The sequence below is a fragment of the Saccopteryx bilineata genome, chromosome 10 (assembly GCF_036850765.1).
Source record: "Saccopteryx bilineata isolate mSacBil1 chromosome 10, mSacBil1_pri_phased_curated, whole genome shotgun sequence".
In the NCBI taxonomy this organism is placed as follows: domain Eukaryota; kingdom Metazoa; phylum Chordata; class Mammalia; order Chiroptera; family Emballonuridae; genus Saccopteryx; species Saccopteryx bilineata.
In genome coordinates, this window is record NC_089499.1 from 6,859,853 (window position 1) to 6,880,922 (window position 21,070).

The 21,070-nt window shown below is 46.1% G+C and overlaps 1 protein-coding gene across 2 annotated transcripts in view; it reads left to right on the forward strand.

Moving 5' to 3' along the window:
- Positions 1–10,452, forward strand: part of PRKAR2A (protein kinase cAMP-dependent type II regulatory subunit alpha) — a 69,195-nt gene extending 58,743 nt beyond the window's left edge. Inside the window, exons 9-11 of one of the 2 annotated variants that reach the window (XM_066244367.1) lie at positions 2,625–2,690; positions 6,068–6,209; positions 6,684–10,452. In XM_066244367.1, the coding sequence (XP_066100464.1) occupies positions 2,625–2,690; positions 6,068–6,209; positions 6,684–6,817 (342 nt within the window). In that variant the 3' untranslated portion in view covers positions 6,818–10,452. The remainder of the gene's footprint in view (positions 1–2,624; positions 2,691–6,067; positions 6,210–6,683) is intronic. The other variant, XM_066244369.1, reaches the window with a different exon arrangement.
- The last annotated feature ends 10,618 nt before the right edge of the window (positions 10,453–21,070 follow it).

Consider the following 21,070-nt stretch of genomic DNA (forward strand, 5'->3'; position numbering starts at 1 on the left):
CTGATGATTGATGCTTCTCATCTCTCTCCGTTCCTTTCTGTCTGTCCCTATCTGTCCCTCTCTCTGACTCTCTGTCAGTGTCTCTGTAAATAAATTTTAAATAAATAAATAAATAAATAAAATAAAACGTTCAGACTTAAATATAAATAAAACGGAAATAATGTAGGTTATTTATTCTTTCTCTGCGGACTGGTACCAAATGGCCCACGGATCGGTACCAGTCCACGGCCCGGGGTTTGGGGACCACTGGCGTAGTGGATAAAGCATTGACCTGGAACACTAAGGTTGCCAGTTCAAAACCCAGGGCTTAGCCCTGGCCGGTTGGCTCAGCGGTAGAGCGTCGGCCTAGCGTGCGGAGGACCCGGGTTCGATTCCCGGCCAGGGCACACAGGAGAAGCGCCCATTTGCTTCTCCACCCCTCCGCCGCGCCTTCCTCTCTGTCTCTCTCTTCCCCTCCCGCAGCCAAGGCTCCATTGGAGCAAAGATGGCCCGGGCGCTGGGGATGGCTCTGTGGCCTCTGCCCCAGGCGCTAGAGTGGCTCTGGTCACAACATGGCGACACCCAGGAGGGTCGCAACATGGCGACGCCCAGGATGGGCAGAGCATCGCCCCCTGGTGGGCGTGCCGGGTGGATCCCGGTCGGGCGCATGTGGGAGTCTGTCTGACTGTCTCTCCCTGTTTCCAGCTTCAGAAAAATGCCAAAAAAAAAAAAAAAAAAGTCCAAACAAAACCCAGGGCTTCCCTGGTCAAGGCACATATGGGAGTTGATGCTTTCTTGCTCCTCTCCCCTTCTTTCTCTCCCTCCCTCCCCTCTCTAAAATGAATAAATAAAAAATTTAAAATATATATATTATCCAGACCCCTGACCAGCTACTATCCCTTTAGTTCCATTCTTTTTATTACATCCTTTCAAGTTCATCAAAACAAATCTGTATGTTGTTGATTTTTTAGTTTCTTTCATGGCTCCCCATCCTTCATCAATCCCTATCATAAAGCTATTTGTGTAATGCTAGAGCCATTGGTGATTTGGCTCTGCTGGGTGTGGGGTAGCTGCTCAGTATAGGAGCACAGAAACCCACAGACACCCCTTGATAAAGATGTGGCTGTTACTCACGTGTTGGAGCAGTGATTATTCTATGGTGACCTGGCACCAGAAGACTCGGCAACATCAACCTCAGCCATGTCTGGGGGTCAAAGAATATGGAGCCTTATGAATGCTCAGAAGTATAGATTCTCACTGCAGATCTAAGACCCAGATGGAATGAGAACACATGATTAGTACTGAATTGTCCAGTGTAGACGGTCATTGCTTCAGAGCTTCGGAGTGAGGGCTGAGTCTGAGTGTGCCCGAAAGCCTCTTCTCCCATTCCTGCTTGCACAGCTCTCACCTCCTTCCGCCCTTTGCTCAGATCTCACCTTTTCCCTGAGGCTTTGTCAGAAACTATTGCCAGCCCTCCCCTAGCCCTTCAGATCCCACTTTTTTTTTTTTGGTATTTTTTTGAAGTTGGAAACGGGGAGGCAGTCAGGCCGAATCCCGCATGCGCCAGGCTGGGATCCACCTGGCATGCCCACCAGGGGGTGATGCTCTGCCCATCTGGGGCGTCGCTCGTTGCAACCAGAGCCATTCTAGCGTCTGAGGCAGAGGCCATGGAGCCATCCTCAGTGCCTGGGCCAACTTTGCTCCAATGGAGCCTTGGCTGCAGGAGGGGAAGAGAGAGACAGAGAGGAAGGAGAGGGGGGAGGGGTGGAGAAGCAGATGGGCGCTTCTCCTGTGTGCCCTGGCCGGGAATCGAACCCGGGACTCCTGCATGCCAGGCCGACGCTCTACCACTCAGCCAACCAGCCAGGGCCCAGATCCCACTTTTCTATAGCACTTATCACCCTCTAACACAGCAGCAGTGTTTTCTGATTATTGGATCATTGTGTTGATTATTTACAGTTTTTTCATGCTACCAGACTGAGTTTCACAATGATAGGGATTTTTGTTTTGTATATATGTATGTATGTATCTCACATGCCTAGAACAAAATAGCGCCTGGCAAAGAGTAAATATTTAATTATTTGGTGAATTACCTGAATGACTAGTTCAGCTAACTAGGTTACAATCAAAACAAGCAAAAGAAAAGCCTGAGGCTCATAAGTGTGGCATCACCTCACATCCCAGCACCTTTATCACCATAGCAGGGCTTCTACCAGGCCCATGCCGTCCTCCAGAGAGCTGTGCTTTGATGGTCCACCTTATCCCTGGGCCCCATGACCCAGAGGTGGCCTGGAGTTAGCTTGATTCTGTCTGTTGCAATCTTGTCTGCTGATCCATTGTCATAAGTTCCAGTATCAGACCAACATGAGCAGTAAGAGGAACAGTGCTCTGTGCAGTTGGCAGGCTGGGCCTATTCATGGAGGAAAATGTGCATATTCCATGTTAGGAAATGTGAAATGTGTGTAAGTTATATTGGACTGACATCCCTGTGATTAGGATCCTCTGATTTTGTTCTGAGTTTGTTAGCCATTGATTGCTTTATAGAAGTGGAAAGTAAATATAAATCAAGGCTCAGGCAATGACAAAATGATCTACTTCTGTGTCCCTCTCGATACATATGTACTTGACCTCCTTTCCCTTTTCAGGGTGAAAAGGCTGATAGCTTTTACATTATAGAGTCCGGTGAAGTGAGCATCTTGATTAAAAGCAAGGTGAGTTTATGTGGGATGATTCCAGGGAAGATCCAGATGCCAGGTGTATGCATAGAAAGTAACTGTTTGCTTTAAATAATGTGAAGTGTGTTTAGTGAGGTATTTGACTGCCAAAGGCCCATGTTTAAGCCCATTTATTGCTAGGGATTTAGTATATTTCTTCTTCTCCCTATTGTCTTTGCCTCTATTGTGTAATTCATGATAAGAGAAATACTGGCCTACAAATCAATAAAAGGATAAACATCCTAATAGAAAATGAGAGAATTATATAATTAAAAAATACACATAGATCCAAATAAATTCAATAAAAACAAAAAAATAAATAACAGCTATGGTAGAAACTCAGGGAAAAAAATTAAATACATGTAGGTGTTGAATATGAAAATAGCTTCCTTTTTAGAGCACTAGGAGGGGCAAGCTCTAGGACAATTATTATAGCCATTTGATGTACAGGGAGACCTAGAACACTGATGACTTTAGGAGAGAGGAGTGATTCTTAACCATAAATATACCACCAGATTTCCCTATTTCAGTCTTTTTGAAGAATATAGAATTTGTTAAAATAGTTATATCTAATACTAAATTAACTTAATATGGAACCTTCTATAGAACATCTTTATTAAAACTTAAGAATGGAGAAAGAAAAATGACTACTTCTCATAAGATGGCTTGATTCCTAATTGAAAATAGATCTGTTGTTTCATATGAAACAGTAGTTTGAAACTTCTGTGGTCTTTCACTTACAGTTTTTCGACTACTGATGTATGTTTGTACATTTCTTAGCTGTTTATTGCCACACAGCATAGTGTTGGGTGTGTAGGACCGGCGGCACTGTGGCCCTGGGGGTTTGGGGGAGCTTGTCAGAAATGCAGTCTTGGGCTCTGGCCCAGAACTACAGAATCAGAATCTGCACTGGAACAAACCCCCAGGGGTCTAGTGTTGGTGTGACGGTGTGATAAGTGCTATTCTGCAGAAGAGACTAGGTGGGCACCAACATGTCTGTAGTCTCCGAGAATGCTTCAGAATAGGAAAGAGAACATTGGCTTGAATGGGGCAGACTGACTTAAGAGCACACAAGTCAAGGTAGAAGTGTGGAAGGAAGGATGGTCAAGCCATGTAAACTAGTACAGCACTTTTGTTTATTTTTCTAAATAAACTTTCAAAATATTATGTGCCCATAACATAAAGGGGTTCTTAGAGATTTGAGACTAATTCTTACTAATAAATTCTAAATAACTTTTTTATTTAAACAAGTTATTGCTTAGCTTAGCAGAGGGATTTTTTTTTAAACAAGGAAACTCTAAGTACAATATATTATTATTTTCAGTAATCTGATAAGTACAAATTACAACCTGCTTGATTACTTTTTGTAAGATTTTATTTATTGATTTTAGAGAGAGGATAGAGAGAAAGGCAGAGTGAGGAGCAGGAAGCATCAACTTGTAGAAGTTGTTTCTTGTATGTGCCTTGACTGGGCAAGCTTGGGGTTTTGAACCATGGGCTTCAGCATTCCAGGTTGATCCTCTATCCACTGCGCCAACACAGGTCAGGCCAGCTTGGTTTCTTAATACAAACAGAATTAAACCATCAAAGTTCAAGGTTGGACATTATTTTTTTTTTTTACATGAAAAATATAAAATTTTATTGAGGGACATAAAAGGATATTTGAAAATTGTTAAGATGTTACTTGTGCCTGGCCTGTGGTGATGCAGTGGATAAAGCATCAATCTGGAACACTGAGGTCACCGGTTCAAAACCGTACACTTGCCTGGTCAAGGCACATATGGGAGTTGATGCTTCCTGCTCCTCCCCCTTCTGTCTCTACCTCTTTCTCTCTCTCTTCCTTCTCTAAAATGAATAAATAAAATCTCTAAAAAAAAATATGTCACTTGTCTCTAAATAAACTGTTAAAATTAGTTATTAATGAAAATTATATCTAAGGTTTTTTAATTGAAAAGGTTGGACATTATTTATAAAAATATTCAGTTGCTTAATTCTTTTTTAAAAAAATGTAGGAGAGGACCACTAATTTAAGATGTAGACAATACCTATAAAGAAAATTTGTCTCTGAAAAGTTTTGTCCAAGAAAGGCATGTCTCAAATCAAAAAGTAGCAGCCTACGATTTTGACTCTTTACCTAAGAAAAACATTGACATTAGTTATAAAGAGTTAGCAAAAGATATCTTTTGCTCTGTACCACAGAAGTCAGCATCTACCAAACCAAGAGTATTCATATATATGTATAAAATATATGTAGTATTATGAATAAAAGGAAAACCCTCCTAGTTTCTGTAGGATGGTGTGGCAGCATGTGTGCATGCGCAGATGATGACATAGCACTGTGTATACAGCGGAGCAGCTGACGGCCATGCCAGTCAAGTGTGGACGGTACAGAGGAAAGTTCAGTGTGTTCTGTGGGTCGCTAAATTCGAATCCGTGGCCAAAGTGCAACGTGAATATCGGCGCGTTTATAACGAAGCGCCACCACATAGGAATAACATTATTTGGTGGGATAAGCAGTTGAAGGAAACCAGCAGTTTGGTGGAGAAACCCCGTTCTGGTAGGCCATCAGTCAGTGACGAGTCCGTAGAGACTATACAGGATAGCTACCTAAGGAGCCCTAAAAAATCTGTGCATGAGCCCACATTGAACTGCACTGAACAGGTATGAAACTGGGAGAGTTTTCCTTTCATTTGGTGCAGATTTCACATTTCTATTGTCTTTTGTTGCTTTCCTGTGACTGGTCAAAAGTACACCATGACTTTACGGACACACTGTATAATATATTCACACTATAATATTAATTATACATATGTTATTAATATAGTTTATGATAGGCCTGACCTGTGGTGGCGCAGTGGATAAAGCTTCGACCTGGAACACTTGAGGTCACTGGTTCAAAACCCTGGGCTTGCCTGGTCAAGGCACATATGGGAGTTGATTCTTTCTGCTCCTCCCTTCTCTCTCTCCTCTCTAAAATGAATAAATAAAGTTTAAAAAATATATAGTTTATGATAGAATTATGTTATATAGTAACTATATATTATTAATTATAATATTAATATAAAGTATATTATAATAATATACAAATTTTCAAAAGAAAATGGTGTGCGCCTTACCTCTTGATATTTAGCTATTACCTAAAAGGTGTTAGGACTCAGATGAAGTCCCAGATGAAAGCCAAACTGTGTCCCTGAGATTAAACTATATCCCTGAGACTAGCCCATGCAGCTTACATGATCCAGGTAGAGTCTCTGTAAAGTGAATTTCTCAGTAATTGTGTGAAGCATACTAAGAAGGGAATGCAAGAATGTGCAACTGGACATGCCCAGCTATGATGCTGGAGTCAGCTTGGGTCATGTTCTCCATTGCTCTAGACTAAAGCAAACAAGGACACTGGGAACCAGGAGGTCGAGATTACCCGCTGCCATAAGGGGCAATACTTTGGAGAGCTTGCACTGGTGACCAACAAACCCAGAGCTGCTTCGGCTTATGCTGTGGGAGATGTCAAATGCTTAGGTAAGAAAAACTCTTTATACATTAATACCTTTTTTCTAACATGCAGTATTTTTTTCTCACCGGTAAGCCTTGGCTATTTCACCAGCTCTTACATCTGGGCTTGGCAGTTTGTGTAACCAACCAGAAATGAGTGAATATTTTCTTTTCACAAATATTTCTGAACTGACTATATAGCCTGTGAACGAGACAGGCATACAGGCATCTTGGCAATGTGAGAAGAGGAAGCAAGGGTCAGGGTTGTGTGGGGACAGAGAGAAACACGTGCTGCTGGACTCTGAAGTCTCAAACTTCGATGACACAATCCTGCTCTGTTCACATAAAAACATCCCTCTTTTTCCCAAATGGCCAGTATCCCAAAGTCTAATCTCCTGTAATGTGAATGTATGTATTTAAGAAAAGGTTTGCACAAGGGAAATGACTTTGAATTGTTGGCATAGAGTTGATTTTCTTCCTCATCTCTTCCTAACACTGCAGTTATGGATGTACAAGCATTTGAGAGGCTTCTGGGGCCCTGCATGGACATCATGAAGAGGAACATCTCACACTACGAGGAACAGCTGGTGAAGATGTTTGGCTCCAGTGTGGATCTGATCGATCCTGGGCAGTAGGTTTGCCATACCCCAGAGTCTTCTCAGTGTGACACCAAAACCTTCTGGTCAGCCACAGAACACACAGAAAGCAGACACAACAGAACTGTTCCTGCTGTTGCCATCACAGCTGCCATTGCTATGGCCACGGGCATTTAGAAAACTTGAAAGTTGGCGCAAAGGATGGGTAGAGGTTCAACCTGCACCTCCACATTGTTTCTGAAACTCCATGTAGACTACTTACTTGTAATGATTATTCCAACCCAGTTTCTCGTCTTTGGTTCAAAATGGCATGTCTCTCCAACAATTTAAGTGCCTGATACAAAGTCCAAAGTGTAAACACCTTTCTTTCCTCTCTTGCTGCTACTCTTGCTTTTGGAAGTTACCATAGGTCTGTACAAACCTGTTGTCAAACTGCAGATACACTCTCCCAACCTTCCTCAAGGAGGAAATGTAGCCTTTGATTTCCTCATTTGTCCTTTGAGAAAGTCCACACTTGTTCACAATTGTAGCCTTTGGTTTTACAGTTGAAGGTGGTGGCACATATGATGGAGGCCTATGGTCCTGGGGCATTGTACGGTCTGCTGAAGCTGGACACATGACAGCTGTCTTCAAACTCACAGGGATGCTTAGGGGCTGGGCCTACCAGGGCCCAGCAGGTCAGCACCCCAGAGCACACTGCTCAATCATTGGGACCCATGTTAAAGCAGAAAATTTGGGTTTGGTACATTCTTCAGGTAGCAGAGACAGGGAAGGTCTTCTGGGTTGGGGAGGTTTATTTTTGTTTTAATAGATTTTGTTTTATTTAATCTCTGTGCAGTTTGCGTGAATGAATTGCTGTCCATTTAGAAGGAGCCCCAGGTCTGGGAGGGCCATCACTTTATCTGACACAAATACTTTCCTGGACAATTCCTGCCATCCCTTGTTTTTAGTTACCTCTGCTGGCCAATGGCAGCGTGCTGGCGAGAGGCTGTGCCACAAAGAGAGCCTTTTCCTTCTACTTGAGAGTTAGCACATAGCTTTGCTTTTGAACCATCGATTTTTAAACTCTTTAAAGAAGCAGCAGCTATTTTTTGAAATTAAAGTATTTCTCTTTTTAGGAATTCCCCTGGGACATACTCATATATATCAGTTTGTCAGCTGACTCAGGCATTTATCCTAAAGATCAGCTCTTTTTGTTAGTTTTCAAAAATTGGTATCATTTGCAATTTTATAGAATTACTGCAAAGACCTTTCTAATTAAAATGTTAGGATATATGGGGTTTCAATTGCTAATCCCAGGAGAAAGTAATTTAGCTTGTATTTTAAAACTTTTTTAACCTATTAATTATATCACGTAGAATTCTGATGAATTATCTTAATGATATATTTTAGAACGAAATTTTTTCTTCAGAATGACTTAAAATTAGAGGTTACCTGCAATCCTAAGAGCGGTGTGAAATTTGCACTTGAATATCGTAGCCAAGTTTATATTAAACCAAGAGGCCCTTTCCAGTATGATTTTTTAAAAATTTGTATAACTCAGTATATCCCTAAGAGATTACCTGCTGGGGCTTGAGTCTTTCTTACTGTGGATAATGATGGGGCCCACATGGTCATCTTCCACTGTCCACATTAGCCAGCCTTCCTGTTTTTGCCACAGTGTGGTTAAGAGATTTCAGAGAGGTGACTCCTTGGTCAGTTCTCCCTGTTACTTGTGCTCCGGGAAGTGAAAGCTGAAGGCCTCTCCCTCTTCAGACTGCCCAAGGTTGCCTGCACTGCAGCTCTCAGAATTGTGAAAGGTTGTATCTAATACTCCAAAACAGGCAGCTAGCAATGGGAAAGCCATGTGGTTTTTCCTATGATTTTTTAAGGTTATTCTTTTCTATGGTGTTGCTTTATTATCAAATAAGTTAAGAAAGCAGATCTTGCACTTCAGCTGAGAAGAATCACACTGGTGTCTTGCAAAGGTAACAGGTACTTTGGACTTCAGGAGTAACACAGAGGTCTAGCCCCAGACTATGTGAGGACTCTGTTTAAACGCTGAGCAGATGCCCCCTTTGCACCACACCCCCCATGGCAGCATTCGTTAGGGCTGGCTGTGAACTTCCTGCCAGAGTCACTCCTGCAGACTGCGAGGGATAGGCCTTCTCGTCCTGCCCTCTTGTGCCTCCCAGTTCAGTCTTTCCCTTCATAGTCTTCTCAGACACCCCCAACTCACTGATGTTCGGTGTTTTACAGAGCAGAATTCATCAGGTTTAAGTCCTCCTGCTCTAATTACAGATTGACATGTGACCAGTCTAGTCCCTCACTGCATACAGAGCCCCTTGGCGGTCTGGCTTGAAAGAGGGCAACTTTAAAGGGACCAGTGTGGGTGAACTAGGACATAGCTAAGGAGCCAGGAGTCTGAACTACTGTACCGTTCCAATTATCTGTGCAGCATGGGGAATCAAAGTTCAGCTCAGGGCTCTGGTGTCCACATTGTGCCAGGCAAGCCCTGCACTGGTGGTTGGGCCTCACGTGGCAGAGTGTGTGTTGGGAATCGATTCCTCGGTTAATTTATTTTAGATGGTAGAGAATATTCTGAGAGCCTCAAGATCCAACTTGCAGTATTATCCTTCCTTCTGGCCCCAGAGTATCACATCCACTCTCTTTTGGTTTTATTCTCAGAAGGAAGGATTCATGTGCTCTGACCTTAGTCAGTAGTCCTTATATATAATTGCCATAGATTCTCAGAAATCCAGGTTGGAACTTTTCTTAGAGCAGTTTAATAAGTGAATTGGGCAGTGAAGTGGCAAGCAGTGGTTCTCCAACCAGGAGAGGTCGTGTGGAGCCTCTCCCCGCCCTGGTCCCCTGCTCGTGAGCAGTGCCGGCGGCGCCCGCAGCACCCTGGGCGCACAGCGTCTCCGCGTCATGTCAGGTGTATGCACAGTCCTCTCTCGTTTAGAAAAATTGAAAGAGCATTTTCGTACAGAGAAAAAGAAAAAAGACCCATGAATGTCATCTTTTATCTTTTGTTTTCAGTTGGCTGATGTTGGAATTTTTGTTCTTGACATGCCCTTGTAAACCAAGTTGTTTTGGTTTTTCACTACAATTACCTCTTGTTCCTCCTGTCTTGACTGCTGACGCTCTTCAATGATTCTAATGTCTGTTTTATGGGAAGCAGCCTTCCTGTGGGTTTCCTTTTACACACTGCAGGGCTATCTTTATACTTAAAAACAAAATTTTTTTTTTTTAAAGAAAACTGTCACTAACCTCATGGGGGATTTGCAGAAAACCATTTAGACCACCTTGAGCAAAAGATAGATTTTCTCATTGTTTCCTTTCCTTAAGCTCACTGTAATAAAAGAAATCTAGTTCAGCATTATTGTGCTACCTCAAAGGTAAAAATGTTTTAAGGTCTTTTTTTTTTTTTGGTCCTGAGTTCTACATATAGTGTTTGAAATGTCTTTCAATTGGAATTATTTTTAAATCATTGGGAAGAATCTTATTTTAACCTGTTTTACACTTGTGTTCTAATCTCAGAAGAAAAAGTGATTGGAAAGTGATTAATTCTTGCTCTGTAGTATTGAACATATAATTAAGTCATTGTTTACTATAAACAAGGTTGGGTTTTTTAGAAGGAAACTCCAGGGCTCGGCTTCGCTCTTGGTTAATAAAGGCTGACAAATCATGTCTGACTTTCCAATGTGTCATGTGTTTGTCCTCTCATGTCAGGGCTCCAGGCCATCATATCATTTATTTGGCAAATACATTATTGGGGTTGGGGCATGAGTTCTTAGAAATTAGAGAGGAGGCCTAGGCATATATATTAGTTAGGTTCTTCAGATAAACAGAATCAGTAGGGGTATGTGTGTGTAAAGAGATTTATTATAGGCCCTGACCATGTAGCTCAGTTGCTTAGAGTGTTATTGTATATGCCAAGGTTGTGGGTTTGATCCCTGCTCAAAGCACATATAAGAATCAACCAGGACCTGACCTGTGGTGGCGCAGTGGGATAAAGCGTCAACCTGGAACACTGAGGTCACCGGTTCGAAACCTTGGGCTTGCCTGGTCAAGGCACATATGGGAGTTGATGCTTCCTGCTCCTTCCCCTTCTCTCTCTCTCTGTCTCTCTCTCTCACTCCTCTCTCTCTAAAAAAATCAATAAATAAAAAATATTAAAAAAAAAAAAAAAGAATCAACCAGGGCCCTGGCCGGCTTGCTCAGTGGTAGAGCATCGGCCTGGCGTGCAGGAGTTGTCTTTAAGGATACAGAGTCGAGCAATCCCCAGCCCGTTTGCAGCCTATAGGGCTACAGAGGCTGTAAAGGAGTTGGCCAGGCTCGAGTGTGGAACCAAAAGGGCCCTGGGATGCTAGGCAAGCCAGCAGGACTTGACTCTTCTTCATCAATCAGGCCAGCCTGGCAGATACAGGAATGGGCATTTGAAACAGTACCCGCCAAAATCCCCGCGACCCTCTTGGCCCTGGGCTCCCCCTCCTCCTCGGCAGAGCTGCACTGAGCCAAGGGTCAGAAGTTGCTGTGATTTCAGCAGGAAGCCAGGATCCAGCAGTCTCCCTTCGGGCCAGGTTCTCCCACGCCCGGCACGAGGAAGCAGGGCTGTGCAGCTGGAAGAGCGGAAGTCCAGACCTACCAGATAAGCAAAACAGCGCTTTCCAGCATGACATCCAAGCATAGTTAAACTGGACATTTTCATTTTGAAAATTAAGGATTACAGACCTGGGCATGAAGGGATATGTGCAGTACACACCCCTATGCCCACCTGGTCATCCCAGACTGGGCAGAGGAAGAGCAGGGGAACTGAGTCCCGGGCCCACAGGGCAGGAGGGAAAAGGCCTCTGGGGTGGATGTGTGTCAGTCCTGGGCAAGCTGGAACAGCTCATGAGCCACCTTGGACCCTGGCGTCCTTTCCCAGAGCTTTGCAGTCGGCCTCACGCCCAGGAGAAGAAATGAGGTTACACACAGAGGCTCAGAGTCCCCCAGAAGTCAGTCTGGACCCCAGGCAATGAGTGACTCCTCTGAAAGCCAGAGTGTCTCCCCAACCAGGATGGAGCTGAAGGGTGGAGAGTGTACGACCCCCAGACCTGAACAATGGGCTGCTGTTGTGGTGAACATACAAAATACCCACGTCTGGTCCTGGCCGCACAACTCTGTTGGTTGGTGTCACGTCCCAAGACACAGAGGCTGCGGGTTCAGTCCCCAGCCAGGGCACACACAGGACCAGATCAACGTTTCTCTTTGTCTCTCTTGCTCTCCCCTCCTCCCTCTCTAAAATCAACCAATCAATAAATTAATTATTTAAAAAGAATACCCACCTCGCCTCACCTGTGGTGGTGCAATGGATAAAGCGTCAACCTGGAGCGCTGAGGTCGCTGGTTCAAAACTTGGGGCTTAAAAAAATAAATAAATAAAATTTAAAAAATTAAAAAAAAAAAACCTGGGGCTTGCCCCATCAAGGCACATATGAGAAGCAATTGGGGCTTCCTGCTCCTCCCTCTCTCCTCTCTCTAAAAAAATAAATAAATTCAATAAATAAATAAATAAATAAAAACACCTCTGCCCTCCCCCAGACTTCAAGATAGTTTCACGCAGGCATGGACGAGCTGGAGCCTGAGCCAGGCCGTTTTGGCTTGCTTCTTTATATGAAAGAGCCAGGCTTATGGGAGGGCACCTGCCACCCACCCAACTCTCCCCTGACGTTGGTGTTGCCGGCAGGCATTGGACCCAAAAGGATTTCAGCCCAGCCCCTCTCCTGCTTGGGTTGGACCAAGGCCCAACTCTATGCAGTAGGGGGCTGGGGGCTGGTGTGGTCTCTCGTGCTCACTTCTGGCTCACAGTCAAAGCACGAAGCAACCCCCCTACCCTTTTGCGCCCCCCCCCCCCGCCTGACAGAGAGCTGGCCTCATAACTGAAACCTGAGATGGCTTATCCTCATCCCTGATAAATGGGGAAAGCTAGTTTTGTCACGCCAGGGAAGCCCAGCGAGATAGCTCAGGAGGTTAGAGCATTGTCCCAAAGCGCAGAGGTTGCCGGTTGGACCTCTGGCATACAGAAACAGATCGATGTTCCTGTCTCTCCCTTCTCCTCTCTCTAAAATCAATAAAACAAACATTTAAAAATAAATACGGTAAATAACCCAAGGGCCAGGTTCCCGACATGCAGACAAAGTAAACATTTAAAAATAAATAAATAACCCAAGAGCCAGGTTTACAACATGCAGGCAAAGGTAGTTAAGAGTGTGAAGTGGGGGCTCCCTAAAGGAGGTGGGCTTTGCAGAACAAGGGGATTTTCTAAAGTGTCCCTGGGCTTTTCACTGCCTGACTGTACCAGGGACAGGGTGTGCTCTGAGCTACCTCCACCCTGGTTCTGTGGAATCCTTTTCTTGGTAATTTTCCTGCCTATTCTGGAAAAAAAAAAAATCTTAGGAATGATTTGTATTTAACCCTGCCCTCAGCTGACATCCCAGGGCTGTGTAGGTATGTTGGGAATTAGTTGGGGACGTATCTGGGGACACCCTTGCCCTTGTGGGAACATCATATTTCCTATGTGGAACTATACGACCAACCCTGAGCAGGGCGTTGGGAGTACTGGGAGGATTCCAGGCCAGCAAGTATGGGGTTAAGCAAGAAAGGCCAGCTCTGTTTAAGAAACAGGCAGGGCCTGACCTGTGTTGGGGCAGTGGATAAAACTTTGACCTGGAAAGCTGAGGTCACTGGTTCAAAACCCTGGGCTTGCCTGGTCAAGGCATACACAGCAAGTAATCAATGAACAACTAAAGTGAAGCAACTATGAGTTAATACTTCTTGCTCTACCCTCCATTCTGTAAAATCAATAATTTTTTTTTTTAAGGAACAGGCAGCCTGACCAGGCGGTGGCACAATGGATAGAGCATCAGACTGGGACGCAGGTGCCTGACCAGGCAGTGGTGCAGTGGATAGAGCATCGGACTGGGATGTGGATAGACACAGGTTCGAGACCCCAAGCTCTCCAACTTGAGTGCAGGCTCATCTAGTTGGAGCAAAAGCTTACCGGCTTGAGCCCAAGGTCGCTGGCTCGAGCAAGGGGTTACTCGGTCTGCTGAAGGCCTGCGGTCAAGGCACATATGAGAAAGCAATCAATGAATAGCTAAGGTGTTGCAACACGCAACGAAAAACTAATGATTGATGCTTCTCATCTCTCCGTTCCTGTCTGTCTGTCACTCACTCCCACCCTAAACCCTTCCTGACACCCTCCCTGCCTAGCCAGCAGCCTGCAGTGAGTGAGGGAGCAGGAGCTGCCCGCAGGCACACGCACACCCCGGGCTCCCCATCAGCGATCTCCAGCAGAAGGGCTGCCTGCACCCCCTCGTCCACCTTTGGATAACCCCTTTGTCCTGGCCCATTCCTGCCCAGGGCCTGATTGCTTACATCCCTGAGGCCAGCTCTCTTCTCAGTACCTCCCTTCATCTTCAAGCCCCTGGCAGGGAAGGCTTGCCCTCCGGCCCTGTCCTCTAACCTCTAGCGCCCCTGCCCCCGCCCCAGCAGTGGTTTTTAGGGAGAAAGAAAAAAAACAATGGACCAGAAACTCCGTCTGCTCCCCACATCCTCCTCGAGCTCCTGCCCCATTGTTTCCCCTTCGTGGCCAAAGCCTGAGGCTTGCCTCCAGTTGCCTCTCCGCCTGCCATTCTCGCTACAGCTCACCCCCGCAGTTCCCAGTGTACTCTTCTCAAGAACATTCAGTTCTGGTTTTCTTCCTACCCCCCTTGCCAGCCTTAACCCAGGCTACAGTTAAATGCAGGAGTGGCCCAGGACTCCCCTCTGGAGATTGTGTCAGGCACAGTGTGGCTTCAGGGACACTGAGCTGAGTGCAGTGTCCAGTCCTCCCTGCTCCTGTCCCTCTCCCATCTCTACTCACCAGGAACCTTCTGTCAAGTTGGTTTTTCTTTTTTTTTTTTTAATTAAAAAAAATTTTAATTGTGGAATATTATAAAAAATACAGAAATGGGCATAAAACAAAGATATTCTACTCAGCGATTTCTGAGGTCAAACAGAACAAGACTCAGTGTCCTGCAGCCCCTCTTGTGGTTCACCGCCAATCTTTCTCCCTGCTCTTTCCCGAGTGTGCGAGGCAGGTGGTCATTACTTCCTTGGTTTTCTTCATCACCTAAACAGGTCTCTCTGAAAAACCACTTTCTTCATACAGCTATACACCTATACTTAAATGCATAAAGGGAAACTCATTCTAACTGCTGGTTTTTAGTACAGTCTTTTATCTTTTTCCCTTTTGCTTACCTCTGCCTCTTCCTTCTCTCCATCACTCTCTGGAACCAGTGGGTACAAGATATATGTTCCCTATATTTCTCCTCGTTTCTATAATCATAGAAATACATAGACAATTACACAGTGGTTTGTCTTTGTTGTATACAGTTAGATCATTTTATACATACTTTTCTGCATCTTGCTTTTCTCACAACCCAACTTTGTGGCCAGCACTCCAAATCAAGTGCTGTTATTCCAGTTCCTTCATTGTGATGATGCCATAAAAACCTGTCTACACACTTGATATTTCTCCCACAAAAGGTGGGGTCTGGCCCTGGCCGGTTGGCTCAGTGGTAGAGCATTGGCCTGGCGTGCAGGAGTCCCGGGTTCGATTCCCGGCCAGGGCACACAGGAGAGGTGCCCATCTGCTTCTCCACCCCTCCCTCTCTCCTTCCTCTCTGTCTCTCTCTTCCCCTCCCACAGCCAAGGCTCCATTGGAGCAAAAGATGGCCTGGGCTCTGGGGATGGCTCCTTGGCCTCTGCCCCAGGCACTAGAGTGGCTCTGGTCGTGACAGAGCAACGCCACGGAGGGGCAGAGCGTCGCCCCATGGTGGGCGTGCCGGGTGGATCCCGGTAGGGCGCATGCGGGAGTCTGTCTGACTGCCTCCCCATTTCCAGCTTCAGAAAAATACAAAAAAAAAAAGGTGGGGTCTAATTTCCTTTTCCTTAGATATAGTCTGGCCTTAGTGACTTTGCTTCTAATGAATAGACTGAGGCAGAAATGACACTGGGACTTCTGAGTGTAGTTGAGAAATACAATACAACTCCCAGTTGGCTTCCTCTCTCTTGAGACAATCGTCTTTAAAACCTCACCACCGTGTGTGTGAGGACACATGGATTAGCCCCAGCTAATGTCTCAGCTGACAGCCAGCATCCAGTACCAGGCTCGAGTGAGGGGCCTTCGGATGACTCCAGCCCCAGACTTCAAGCTGCTCAGACAGGTGCAGCAGAGAAGAGCAGCCTCCACTGACTCCTGCCCAGAGACAGATTTGTGAGCAAAATAAATAGTACTGTTTTAAACCACTAAATTTAGATAATCTGTTAAACAACATAGTAACTGGAATAGTATCAAAGTATCAAAATGCCTCCAACCATGCCCTTGTGGATGGGGTCATTTCTTTGCATTCTTTCCTGCTACATATGATATAGCAATAAATACTCCTGACCCCCTGAACAGGTGGTGGCGCAGTGGATAGAGCGTCAGACTTGGATGCAGAGGACCCAGGTTCGAGACCCCCAAGCTTGCCAACTTGAGTGCAGGCTCATCTGGTTTGAGCAAAAGCTCACCAGCTTGGACCCAAGATCGCTGGCTCGAGCAAGGGGTTACTCGGTCTGCTGAAGGCCCGCGGTTAAGGCACATATGAGAAAGCAATCAATGAACAACTAAGGTGTTGCAACGCACAACGAAAAACTAATGATTGATGCTTCTCATCTCTCTGTTCCTGTCTGTCTATCCCTCTCTCTGTTCTGTCTCTGTAAAAAAAATTAAAAAAATACCCCTGACCATAGAGCTCACCTGCCGTGTCCAGCCTTGCCTGGTGCCAGGTGGCTAGGCCAGGTCAGCCCTTGGTAAGCATTTGTGAGAGGAATGGAAGAGTGAATTAATGCTGAGTCCTTGTTGTGTCTAGCCTCTACCCATACACAGGAGCCCTGGATGGGACCCGAGAGCAGAGGAAGTGAGTCAGTGTCTGTGTGTGAGGGCAGAATGACTGGTGCCTATTGGGCTTTGATTCTGTTTTCACAGCACCTGCTGCAGGTCCTGAAGCCGCAGGAGGGAACAGGAGCAGGAGGGGGGTTGGGCCTCCTAGCAGTCTTGCTGGGAGGACCTTTTGGGCCTAACCCAGGGTTAGCCTATATCTGGGGCACTCTCGCCATGTGCCAACCTCCTGCTATCCCCACTTAAAAATTTTTTCTATAACCTAACACCACATGGCATTGTTTTTGTTTTTTTGTTTGTTTGTTTGTTTGTTTTACAGAGACAAAGAGAGAATCAGAGAGAGGGATAGATGGGGACAGACAGACAGGAATGGAGAGAGATGAGAAGCATCAATCATTAGTTTTTCATTGGGCATTGCAACACCTTAGTTGTTCATTGATTGCTTTCTCATATGTTCCTTGACCGCAGGCCTTCAGCAAACCGAGTAACCCCTTGCTGGAGCCAGCGACCTTGGGCTCAAGCTGGTGGGCTTTTGCGCAAATCACATGAGCCCGCGTTCAAGTTGGCGACCTCGGGGTCTCGAACCTGGGTCCTCTGCATCCCAGTCTGACGCTCTATCCACTGCGCCACCACCTGGTCAGGCTTTTGGGTTTTTTTAAAAGATTTTATTTATTGATTTTACAGAGAGAGGAGGGGGGGGGATGGGAAGTAGTTGCTTTACTCTAGCTGTTCATTGTTTGCTTGTTGTATGTGCCTTGACCTGGCAGGCCAAAGCTTCGAACCAGTGACCTCGGCATTCCGGGTCGGTGGTCTATCCACTGTGCCACCACAGGTCAGGCGTCACATGACATTCTTTTTTTTTTTTTTTGGCAGAGACAGAGAGTCAGAGAGAGGGACAGACACACAGGAAGGGAGAGAGATGAGATGCATCAATTCTTCTTTGCGGCACCTTCATTGTTCATTGACTGCTTTCTCATATGTGCCTTGACCGTGGGGCTACAGCAGATGGAGTAACCTTTTGCTCGAGCCAGTGACCTTGGGTCCAAGCTGGTGAGCTTTTTGCTCAAGCCAGATGAGCCCACACTCAAGCTGGCGACCTCGGGGTCTCGAACCTGGGTCCTCCGCATCCCAGTCTGACGCTCTATCCATTGTGCCACCACCTGGTCACGCCACATGGCATTCTTTTTTTTTTTTTTTTTTGTATTTTTCTGAAGCTGGAAACGGGGAGAGACAGTCAGACAGACTCCCGCATGTGCCCGACCGGGATCCACCCGGCACGCCCACCAGGGGCGCAGCTTTGCCCACCAGGGGGCGATGCTCTGCCCCTCTGGGGCGTCGCTCTGCCATGACCAGAGCCACTCTAGCACCTGGGGCAGAGGCCAAGGAGCCATCCCCAGTGCCCGGGCCATCTCCGCTCCAATGGAGCCTCGGCTGCGGGAGGGGAAGAGAGAGAGCAGAGAGGAACGGGGCGGGGGGGGGGGGGGGAGAAGCAAATGGGCGCTTCTCCAATGTGCCCTGGCCGGGAATCAAACCCGAGTCCCCCGCACGCCAAGCTGACGCTCTACCGCTGAGCCAACCGGCCAGGGCCCCACATGGCATTCTTTATATTCAGTTAGTCAATAGGTATTTCTGTTCACTTTTTTTTTTTTTTAACATTCTTGGAGGCCCTTCTTTTATTTTTTTTAAATTTTCTTTTATTAATTTTTTAGAGAGGAGAGAGAGTGAGAGAGAGAGAGAGAAGGAGGAGGGAGGAGCAGGAAGCATCAACTCCCATATGTGCCTTGACCAGGCAAGCCCAGGGTTTTGAACCGGCGACCTCAGCATTTCCAGGTTGACGCTTTATCCACTGCACCGCCACAGATCAGGCTCTGTTCACTTTTTAAATTTTATTTATTTATTTTTTAGTTTCAGTTTTTCTGTTTCCTTTTTAAACTTTTTTTGTTTATTGATTTTAGAGAGAGAGAGGAAGGGAGAGAGGGAGAAACATTGATCTGTTGTCTCACCCATTTATATATTCACTGGTCGATTCTTTTTTTTTAATTATTTATTTGTTGATTTTAGAGAGAGAGGAAGGGAGAGACAGACAGATACATAAATCTGTTCCTGTAAATGTGTTCTGACCGGGGATTAAACCCACAACCCTTGTGTATCAGGATGATGCTCTAACCAACTATACACCCAGGGCTCATTGGTTGATTCCTGCATGTGCCCTGACCAGGGACTGAACCCACAACCTTGGTGGATCAAGAGAACACTCTAACCAATTGAACTATCTGGCCAAGGCCTCAACAGGTATTTCTGGGACTTACTTGGTGTTTGAGGTGCTCAGGATACATTCATGAACAATAAAAAGAGATTTCCACTTCGCAGAGCTCATGTTCTAGTGGAAGAAGTGGGGCGGGCCATGGTGTATGAGAATAATAAATACCTACATAATAGGAACAGCTATGGGAAGAAGTAGAGCAGGAGAAGGTATAAAGGTTACCCCGAGTGTCGGGGTGCCAAAGGGTGCAGGTGGCAGTCTCACACGAGGGGCTCTGAGGGCACTGGGGTGCAGTCCTGTGGATATCTGTGGAAAGTACGTTCCAGGTACAAGGAACAATGAGCCCAGCCCCTGAGCCAGGAGAGTGAGCAGGCTGTGATATGTGAGAGGGATAAGTGAGAAACTTCGGGAGGCTGAGCAATGGGACTGGAGATGAACGGAGGAGATGCAATCAGAGAGATAATGAAGAATCAAGTGGCCCTGCCACTCTGGCTTTTCTTTGGGGAGGTGCTACTGCAGGTTCTGAGCAGGGAATGAGGGGTTCTTTTATTATGTATTAATTAAAGAGAGGAAGGGAGAGAAATAGAGAGAGATGGGGAAGAGAAAGAGAGAGAGAAACATCAATTTGTTATTTAATTAATTAATTCATTCATTCGCATGGACCCTGACTGGGGATCGAACCCTCACCCTTGGCGTTTCTGGAACCTGGGTCCCCTGCATCCCAGTCCAATGCTCTATCCACTGCACTACCGCCTGGTCAGGACCTTGGCATTTCTGGATGATGCTCTAACCAACTGAGCTACCTGACCAGGGCAGGAATGAGTGGTTCTGACTTAGACATTCACAGGGTGATGTGTGAAGGACAGACTGAGTTGGCAAAGACAGGAGACTGGGAGATGCCTGTGACATTGTCCTGGGGAGAGGTGGTAGAGGCTTGGACAGGGGTGGGGGGTGGGGGGTGGAAGCCATGGACCTGGTTTCATTCCAGAGAGATAATGCAAAGGAAACAACAGGACTTCCTGGTGCACTGCATGTAAGTGGGAAAGAAAGCAGACAGGAGGTACTCTGTGGCATTTAGCCTGAGGAAAGGGAAGGACTAAGCTGCTGTCACTTGAGCTGGGGGAGATGGAGTGGAGTAGTTTTAGGGGATGAACCAGAGCTAGGTTGGCACAAGTTGAGTATGAGATTCCAAGTGGAGGTCAAAGTGCAGATGCCCAGTCAACAGCTGGACATTGAGTATGGCGCTCAGGAAGGGTCTGAACTGGACATACACCTTTGAAGCCACGAACCTGGATAAGGTTATGAAGCAGATAGTACAGATAGAGAAGAGATGAAGAGGAAGGACCAGTGAGGTCAGAGGAAACCAGGAGGTCCTGGCACCCTGGAAGCCACACAGGGAAGATGCTTCCAAGAGAGGAGAGCTCAGCCAGTCACAGGAAATCTTTCTTCTACATCACCATAAGGGTAGGTGGGCTATTTTTATTTTATTTATTTATTTACTTATTTATTTTTTGTATTTTTTTGAAGTTGGAAGCGGGGGAGGCAGTCAGACCGACTCCCGCATGTGCCCGACCGGGATCCACCAGGCATGCCCACCAGGGGGCGATGCTCTACCCATCTGGGGCGTTGCTCTGTTGCAACCAGAGCCATTCTAGCGCCTGAGGCAGAGGCCATAGAGCCATCCTCAGCGTCTGGGCCAACTTTGCTCCAATGGAGATTTGGCTGCTGGAGGGGAAGAGAGAGACAGAGAGGAAGGAGAGGGGGAGTGGTGGAGAAGCAGATGGGTGCTTCTCCTGTGTGCCCTGGCCGGGAATCGAACCTGGGACTTCCGCACGCCAGGCCGACACTCTACCACTGAGCCAATGGGCCAGGGACAGGTGGACTATTTTTAAAAACTGTTTTTGTTCACTGCTGTTTCCAGCACAGAGCATATATGCTTAATAAACATTTGTTGAATTAGTATATGCTTGAATCTGTACCTCTGGAGACCCCCAATTCGCAGGGCTGAACATTGGCCTCCTTTACAGAAAGAGCAGAGGTCAGGTACTGCCCAGTCTCAGCAGCACAGGCATCCGCCC